The sequence below is a fragment of the Mirounga angustirostris genome, unplaced genomic scaffold (genome assembly GCF_029215605.1).
Source record: "Mirounga angustirostris isolate CCGP_5_RB_7025 unplaced genomic scaffold, mMirAng1.0.hap1 SCAF_11, whole genome shotgun sequence".
Classification (NCBI taxonomy): Eukaryota; Metazoa; Chordata; class Mammalia; order Carnivora; family Phocidae; genus Mirounga; species Mirounga angustirostris.
The window spans coordinates 81813342-81820948 of NW_026991719.1; the positions used below are offsets into that span (position 1 = coordinate 81813342).

At 43.6% G+C, this 7607-nt stretch overlaps 1 protein-coding gene across 1 annotated transcript; it reads right to left on the bottom strand.

Moving 5' to 3' along the window:
* Positions 1 to 1531: 1531 nt before the first annotated feature.
* On the bottom strand, positions 1532 to 2703 carry TCEAL6 (transcription elongation factor A like 6). Its single transcript, XM_064574844.1, has 2 exons — positions 2648 to 2703; positions 1532 to 2286 (listed from the first exon to the last, which is right to left on the bottom strand). The coding sequence occupies exon 2, from the start codon at positions 2256 to 2258 to the stop codon at positions 1656 to 1658; it is 603 nt and encodes a 200-aa protein (XP_064430914.1). The 5' UTR covers positions 2259 to 2286; positions 2648 to 2703; the 3' UTR covers positions 1532 to 1655.
* Positions 2704 to 7607: the final 4904 nt, after the last annotated feature.

Sequence of the window (7607 nt, forward strand, 5' to 3'; positions counted from 1 at the left end):
CCTGGGCGATAACTCAACCTAGGAAAGAGTTTGCAGATATTAACCTGTAAGAATAGCACAGCTTTTTTTAAAAAAGCTTTTATTTATTTATTTTTATTTATGAAAGAGCATAAGTGGGGGGAGGGGCAGAGAGACAAAAATACTCCCCACTGAGCCCTGGACCCAACGTGGGGTTCTATTCCAGGACCCTGAGATCATGACCTGAGCTGAAGTCAGACACTTAACCAACTGAGCCACCCAGTCACCCTAGCACAGTTTTATCATACAGATTTTTTTTCCTGGTCTAGCCTGCAATATCTGAATTTGATGAGGATATTCATGTATGCAAAAACACACACACAAAAAACACATAAAACACCATTGCAAGTAGCACTGGTGGGATATTCACAGGTAACTGAATAACTATAACTCAAGTGGGGAAAGAGCTTTATTCACACTTCTATAAGGGTCAAGGGTAGGTGGGCATTGGCTCTAGAGAAATTGATAGGGCTTTGGCACCTAGGCCTCCAGATCATTAGACAGTATCAGTAATAAGTACAGAACCCAGGAGAAAGGGCACAGTGCCCAGCAGACATGGAAGTATCCAGGAGACAATGACATTCATCTTCTAGCTGCCTAGATTTGTTACTGGGCACAGGTGAGACCTTCAGTCCCGCTCCAAGTGTCTGATTCCATCCATATACCTGCTGCTGCATGGGAATGGTGTGGGAGCCTCCCCCCCGCCCCGCCCCCACACAAGTATCTGGTAGAGGCTGGGTTACAACAGAGCTCACATACTCAGTACCTCTAATCCACTTGGCAGGCCCACGAAGCAAGTAATATCCCCATTTCACAGATGACTACATTGACCTTTATAGCAGTGGGTCTGTTATAATTGTCAGGTTGATTCTTCTAGCTATTAGTCCTAGAAATGTGAGTTTTACTTATTATTGTATGTTCTGACAACAGGAATTTTAAGTGTCTTCACTGCCCTCTTAAACTCACAGAACAGTTCAATCACTTACCATGTTTTCTTTTCTGATTTTAGTTATTTTTTAATTATGACAAACATAATTCATATATTTAGGAAAAAGAGATGAGTGACCAAATAAAAAGAATCACACATGGTGGGAGCCATAGGATGGTAGAGGACTCAGAAGGAGCAGCAGTGCTCACCGACATGGTTACAACTAGGGGAAGACATGGGGTTGGGCATGTCTGCTGAGGAATGCCATGGAAGTACCTAACCATGAGGTGATTGAACTCATTTTTGAGTATGGGTGAGTCCTATTTTGGCTACCATGCAGGAAAAACCATTGCTTACTTTTTAGTGTAACACACTTTCAGAGTTTTCTCTGTGCACGAATGCATTATGTAAACATTATATTCTTACAAAAAAAATGGGCTGATACTGCATATGGGGTTCTGAAAGTGGTTTTATCTTTATTGTTATTTTGGAATGTACCATGAACATCTTTTCCATGCACATGGATGAAAATTCCCTACTGAAAGGCAGAGAGCATTATAGTTGGATCAAAAGGCTGCTGGTAACAAGAGTGACACCTAAAACAAAATATCAGCTTAAGGTTAAAGCACATAGCCTGGCAAATGCCTGCCAGGGAAAGCAGCGGCAGCAATATTCTCATCAGAGAAAACAAAATTGAAGGCCAAAGGCATTAAAGATATGGGATATCATGTAAGCCTCTTTGGCCCCTACCTCCACCCCTCACCCCCCTGACACCCCGTTGCCCCCTTGGGGCAAACGGATCCTGTACATCTCTTTGCATCCAATGAAAACCACCCATTTTCTGTTTTTTCCTTAGCTCTTCCTGAGCCCTTGACATATCTCCACATTCTCTCATCATCTCCTCACTGCCCAAGTGCCTTTCCTGTAAGTCCTCCTGATAGTCCTTGGGGGAATCATCTGTCTCCCTGTCTGTTTTTCTTTTTGCTTTCCTGGGCACGTAATCTTCAGCTGGGCGCTTCTCAGCAGCCCCTGGCTCACTCTCAGGCTTTGCCAGGGATTCTGGCTTGCCCTCACCGTGTGGTTTTCCCTCATTTTCAGACTTGCCCTGCTTTTCTTGCTTTCCCTCATCTTCTGGTTGTCCCTCATCATCTGGCTGTCCCTTATTCTGGAGCTTTCCCTCATGCCCTGGCTTCCCCTCCACTTCCAGCTTTTCTTCCTCATCTGATTTTCCTTCATCTTCAGGCTCTACGTCATCTTCTGGCGTTCCCTCGATTTCCAGCTTTCCTTCATTTTCATTGTAGAGTTTTTCCATGTTGAGATTTTCCCTTCTTTTCCTTGTCCTGCGGGGTAGGGTGGGATAGGGGGTTAAGAGAAGTCAAAAGAGACAAGGGAGACTGAGGACGTGGAGGTGGAGTGCAGGTGCTGATGGTACTGGCATCCTTCCCCTTGGCTGGGTTCCCCTGACCTGCCCAAGCCCTCCAAGGGTGTCTTCTGCCCACCCTTTACCCCACAATTCATCCCACAGGTGAGAGCCAACCATTTCCCTGGCAGGCCCTTTGCACCATCCCTCGGTGTGGCCGGGTGGGTGCAATATACATGGTGGTGAGATGAGCAGTGGGACCTTCAAATTCTGCCCAAACTGTGCCCTCCGCACCCTCCCCCCACCGTTCCTGTCCAGTGCCCCTCCTCCCTTTCACTCACCTGCAGGGATTCTGGACAGGTTCCTCCTCCTTTTCTAGCCTTGCAGAGTGCTGGGGACAGACACAGAGACCTGCAGACAGAGAGAAGACGGGCAGGGCCTGTGCACTCAGCCTACTGAGGTTTCTTTCCCGAATCTGAGTCCTACTCAAGCAACATTTCCCTCTCCTACCTCCCCCGCATCCCAGCCGCCATTAATTTTCAGGCCTCAGACTCCAGACCAGGATGCTTTCCAAATGGTTTGGGTCTCTGTGTCTCCCTCCCCCGCAGGCAAGCCGCCCACCCCCACCCCCTTTCCGCGGAGGTCAGTATTTCCTTTTAGGTGCAGAGTGTGAGAGGGGGTTATTTCTAGAATATGCCTACATTTCACTGTCGCACTGCGGGGGCGTTTCCTCCCATTTCAGGTCCAAAAATGCATGGAGGGCGCACAGGAGGGGCGTCGAGGAGGCGGCGGGGTGCTCTCTCCCCACCTGCCCACGTCCGCGCTGCATCCCCCTCCCCACCGACCTCCCGGACCCCTCCCCACCCCGCGCTGCTCACGGATCCTACTGCCATCCACCTCCACCCCAGCCCGGGGCCGCCAGCAGCGCCCACCTTCACACTGACCTGCTCGCCGAAGCCCGCTCGCCCCTCGCCCGCCGCCCGGGCAGCTCAGGGAGCTGGTTCCGCGCGGGCGACGGGAGCGGAGGGCGCAGGGACCGGACCGCAGGGCGGGCGAGCGGGCGGGCGCGGGGGCTGCTGCCCACGTCGGCGCCCAGCCGGTCACGTGAGCGCCGCGTCACCCGAGCTCGGTCCCCCACCCCGCCCCCTCACCCCCATCCCCAAGGGACCGAGCAGCCGCACACGGTGGGGGGCGGGGTGGCAAAGGGGGAATCAAGGCGAGAGCAGGAGCCCGGAGGCTTCCCGACCGCAGGTGCTTCACCTGGCGCATCTCAGGTCCTCGCACAGCATCCCTCTGCGAGGTACGTCATTGCCAGGTGTGACCGCTGATCACAGGGACGGTACCCGACTTTGCCAGGAGCGCTCAGCAGCTGAGTCCCACAGGCTGCTTCCAAGAGCGGCTCTGCCTGACTCCAGAGCCCAGGTAGTAGTGCCCACCGGGAAGCGGCGCTGCCACCTTGAGTAGCTGTGTTCCTGGGCCTCTTCTCTCAGTCCACACGTTCTCTCTCCCTGAGAGATTTCTGTTCATTTCCCTCTAAGCACAGATGATTCTCAAATCTCCATCTCCAGGCTATTTCCTCCCCTTAGCCCCAGACCCTTTTTGCCAACTGTCTATTGGATACCACTGCTTGAATGTCCCCGACGGACCTCAAAATCCATATACCCCAACCTGCTTTCAGCAACTTCCTTCTCACCTTCTCCCTTCACTTCTCTTCACACTTGAAACTTGCACTCCAATATTTGACCTGTTCTCATGTAGAATGTCAGCTAAAAAAGAAAGCATTAAAATATTCTTTTAAAATGTATCACAGATGAACAGATCTATCGTAAATCTTGGTCTACAACAGTCTTTATCATTAACCCTTTGTCCCTCTTTTCTTTCCTTTCCTCCCCTTTATTTTTTTCCCCTTCCCTTCCCTTTCCTCTTTCATACCGTGAAACCACCACCCAACTCAAAAACTAGAAAACTGCCAAAACTATATTGTTACAGTGTAACACCATATACTTGGTTTTGACATTGTGACTATAATGTGTCTTGGTTTGGATCATGTTTATCCTGACTGGAGTTAACTGAACTTCTTGTATGCATAGATTAGTGTGTCCCCTTATGAGTAATTTTTAGCTTTTATTTGTTCAAAAATTCTTTCTTCCTGTTTCTTTTTTCTCCTTCTGGGATTCCTATCATGCGTATGTTAAGTATGCTTCATTGTGTCTCCTGGTTCTTTTAGGCTTTGCTAATTTTTCTTCATTCTTTTTACTTTTTGCTCCTCAGACTGGATAATCTCAATTGATCTATCTTCAGGGTAACTGATTCTTTCTTCTGCCTGCTCAAATATGCTGTCAAAACCCTCTAGTGAGGTTTTCACTTCAGTTATTTTCAGCTCCAGAATTTCTATTTGGTTCCTTTTTATAATTTCTATCTCTATATTCTATCTTTCTGCTGATAGTTTATATTTGCTGAGGCATTTTCCCCTCATTTCCTTAGTCTTTTGCCTATGGTTTCCTTTAGCTCTTTGAGCGTATTTAAGAAAGTTGATCTAAAATTTTTTTCTAGTTTGTCCAATACATGAACTTTCTTATACTCAGTCTAATAATTTTTTTCTTTCCTGGAAATAGACCATACTTTCTTGTTTCTTCATATGCCTCACAATTTGTGTTGGAACCTAGATGTTTTGTATATTAGAAAATGTCAACTCTGTAAATTAGATCCTCCCACTTTCCAGGGTTTGTTATTGTTCTTTATTGTTGGTTCTTTCTTTGTTTAGTGACTTTTTAAAATATATTTTTTTAATTCTCTAGTCTTTGTCATGTGTGGCCACTGAAATCTGTGCCATATTAGCTCAGTAATCAATTGGTATTTGGACAGAGTTACTTTAAATGTCTAGAGCCAGGCGCCTGGGTGGCTCAGTTGGTTAAGCGACTGCCTTCGGCTCAGGTCATGATCTTGGAGTCTCTGGATCGAGTCCCGCATCAGGCTCCCTGCTTGTCAGGGAGTCTGCTTCTCCCTCTGACCCTCCCCCCTCTCATGTGCTTTCTCTCTCTCTCATTCTCTCTCTCTCAAATAAATAAATAAAATCTTTAAAAAAAAATAAAAATAAAAAATAAATGTCTAGAGCCAACAGAAGAAAAATACTTTCCCAGTCTTTGCAGATGAGCTCTGAGTTGAGGTATTTTTAATGCTTTACTTTCTGCTTGTGCAGACCTTAAGGCCAGCCCAAGGTTAATGTTTAGGGTCTTCTCTGGCCTTTTCTGAGCATGTGTCCAACCTTGGGTATGGACATATACTATTTGATTCCTTAGTATATGTGAGTTTTTAAAGTGTTTTTCCTCCATGTATGTCTTTTCCCCAACTTCTCATACTTACACTTCTCAATCTGTCTATTGTTTATCCCAAATGTTGTTCCTTGCCCCAGGCTGTTTGTGGTAGGCAGACAATTTAAAATTTCTTACCACAAACAGCAGCCTCTTTTTTCACCAAATTTCCCCCTCGTTGTTACAATTTTTATTTTACTAGATTCCAGAATTCTACAAAAGTTGATTCTGATACTTTTTGCCAGCTTATTAGTTGCTTTTGGGAGAGGGGTCAAGTCCCAGAATTCCATTGCCATTTTCAGTAAGGTTACTTTTCTTTCTATTCCTATTCCAATTTGTCAGTGTTGGTAGTTTGTGTCTTTATTGGAATTTGTCTCTTTCATCTATCTTGTCTTACTTATTGTCATACAGCTGTTCATAGTATTACTGTATAATGCTTTGTGAACCTTTAGAGTTAAGAGTCATGTCCCCTCTTTCATTCCTGATTTTAATAATTTGAATCCCTATCTTTTTTTTCTTGGTAGGTCTAGCTATAGCATTGCCAGGTTTTTTTTTTTTCCTTATATTTTCAAAGAACCAGCTTTTGGTTTTAGTGATGTTCTCTATTGTTTTACTCTTTTCTATTCCATTTTTTTCACTCTAATCTTTACTATTTCCTTCCTTATGATTTCTTTGGTTTTAAGCTGATTTTTTCTAGTGATTTAAGGTGAGAATTTAAATTATTGATTTGAGATTTTCATATTTTTAATATAAGGATTTACAACTATAAAATTCCCTCTAAGCACTGCTTAACTACATCCCATAAGTTGCGGTATGTTGTGTTTTCATTTTTATTCATCTCAAAGTAGTTTCTAATTTCCCTCATGATTTCTTCTGATTAAATGTAAACACACTGTTTAATTTCTACATGTTTGTAGATTTTTCAGATCTCCTTATGTTTTCAATTACTAATTTAATTCCATTATTCTCAGAGAATATTATTTGTATGATTTCACTCCTTATAAATTTATATGGTATTTTATTATGGCCTACTGTATGGTCTATCCAAGAGAAAGTACCATGGGTGCTTGACAAGAATGTGTATTTTGATGCTGCTTGGAGTATTTTATAGATGTCTGTTATTCTAGTTGGTTTGGTTTTATTCAATTGTCTTATTTTCTTTTCCTTTTTTTTAAGATTTTATTTATTTACTTTTGAGAGAGAGAGAGAGAGAGAGAGAGAGAGCACAGGTGGGGGTGGGGAGGGAGGGGCAGAGGGAGAAGCATACTCCCTTCTGAGCAGGGAGCCTGATGTGGGACTCGATCCCAGGACCCTGGGATAACGACCTGAGCCAAAGGCGGGCACTCAACTGACTGAGCCACCCAACTGTCTTATTTTCTTGTTGACACTCTTCCTACTTGTTCCATCAAGTTTTTAAAGTGTCATTTTGAAGTCTCCAGTTGCTATCATCAAATTGTCTGTTTTTCCCCTTTTTTTCTGGCAGTTTTTGCTTCATGTATTTTGACATTTATATATGTTTACACATGTTTTAATATATTCCTAATGGGTTGACCTTGTCATTATAAAATACCTTTCTTGTCGAATAATATTTTTTTGTCCTAAAGTCTATTTTGCCTGATATTAAAATAACCACTACTCTTTTCATTACCCTTTGCTGGTATATATTTTCCATCTTTTCACTTTCATTCTATTTATTTCTTTGAATCTAAAGTGTTTCTCTTCTAGAGAGTATGGAGTTGGATTATGCTTTTTTGCCCCATTCTGCCAATTTCTGCCCTCTGACCGGAGTGTTTAATCAATTTGTATTTAATGTAATCATGGATAGGGTAGGATTTACATCTGCCATTTTACTATTTGTTTTCTATATGTCTACTGTCTTTTTTGCTGCTTTATTTCTCCACTATTTCATTCTTTTTTTAAAAGACATTTTTAGTATGCCATTTTAATTCTCTTGTTGTTTTTTAGAAGATTTAAAAAATCATTTTCTTAG

Bases quoted from the DNA above. Each gene is read 5' to 3' on its own strand.
- TCEAL6 (XM_064574844.1), bottom strand. From the start codon at position 2,258: ATGGAAAAACTCTACAATGAAAATGAAGGAAAGCTGGAAATCGAGGGA.